Genomic DNA, 1,401 nt, shown 5'->3' on the forward strand with positions numbered 1-1,401 from the left:
AAATCAGAAGCAGTTCTACAGGCCCAACATTGGATAGAATTTATTGCGTTACTTATAAACATATCTGTAACCTTGTAGTTCTTTCTTACTGCGTGTTACGAAATACGCTGGTGGGCAACAAGTCAGGGTCCACTCTAGGGTTTGCACGTTCATGTTGGAATAGCCAGGTTTATGTGTTTCTCCTTAGTGGTATAAACCACGTTGTGCACGAAGAGTTGGAATATTAAGTAATTTGTGCCGCTCTTTGCATCGAATTCTTTGATCTTTGAAAAAATTATATCGTCCGTCTTTCTTAACGAACAACCAGAATAGCAACGGATATGGAATTTTCATTGTGAATTATGGACCACAAGACAAGCCCGGTGTGTTCGTGTCCGATTTGGCTCCAAACGGTGCGGCTGCTCAGGTAACTATTTTTCCGACCCATTTCCTGTCATGTCTGGTGTAAACTGTATAAGACTTTGATACTTCCCTTTACTAAAGGCCTGCTAACTCTAGTGCATTCAACTTGATGAGATAACAATCTGTTCTCTCACTGGTGGACTACACGTTACCAGTGGAGGCCGGCCTTTCATCTTGATTTCCATTTGGACGTGTAACATCAAATTTCACCCAAGTCATTCTCTGCTTACATCTTAGCATGGTGAACTGTGCCCCAACGATCGGATACTGGCTGTGAATGGTCAGATCCAGACCGATTACGACTCAACGCTGTCCTTGATGAAACAGTCCACCACACGTGTTCGTCTGACAATTGCACGCCGAAAAGCGGCCACACAATCACCTAGCAAGGCCGTCACTAAACCCGTGGCCACATCGTCACCTGCTCCAAGTGCTTTGACGAACGCACCTCTGGAGCGCCCCAAACCACCACCCATCATACCTGGCAGAGAGACCCTTGTTGAACTCACTCGTCATTCAGGAAGCTCTTGGGGCTTTTCGGTGGTCGGTGGGAAGGACACTGTGTTGGTAGGTTAACAAAAATTGTAAATCGCTCTCATTGTTCCTATGACACCCTAAGTTTACCGTTGGTCTCTAAGACCTGTTTAATTTTGTTTGTCTACTGATTATGTCGCTAGTAATATCGATAGAAAACAGTTATCTCAGTGCAGAAAACGCCAGGACGTCTGTTCTGTGCATCTAGTAGTCCACGGATTTGTAGAAGCAAGGCGTACACTGACGAATTTGAGACAAAATGGTTTGCAGCGTAGTGTACTACTTTTCTCGAGCAGGTTCAGCTGGTCAAACTAATTGCTGTTTAAGTTATGTTTCCGAGTCCGACCCGCAAAGTCATTATCGGGCTCCCCTAGCACTTTTAGTCAACCACTTGTGGCTTTTGGCGTAACATGGAGCTGGTTCGAATCTTCCTAGATCTTCCAGGTCTGTTGATGTAGTTTGACT

At 44.9% G+C, this 1,401-nt stretch overlaps 1 protein-coding gene across 1 annotated transcript; it reads left to right on the plus strand.

The window, feature by feature from the left end:
* Nucleotides 1-47: 47 nt before the first annotated feature.
* Nucleotides 48-1,153, plus strand: T265_12225 (hypothetical protein; the record flags this gene model as incomplete). The annotated part of the gene is made up of 2 exons (XM_009179409.1): nucleotides 48-406; nucleotides 640-1,153. The coding sequence occupies one exon, from the start codon at nucleotides 721-723 to the stop codon at nucleotides 976-978; it is 258 nt and encodes an 85-aa protein (XP_009177673.1).
* Nucleotides 1,154-1,401: the final 248 nt, after the last annotated feature.

Source organism: Opisthorchis viverrini, assembly GCF_000715545.1.
Source record: "Opisthorchis viverrini unplaced genomic scaffold opera_v5_2430, whole genome shotgun sequence".
In the NCBI taxonomy this organism is placed as follows: domain Eukaryota; kingdom Metazoa; phylum Platyhelminthes; class Trematoda; order Opisthorchiida; family Opisthorchiidae; genus Opisthorchis; species Opisthorchis viverrini.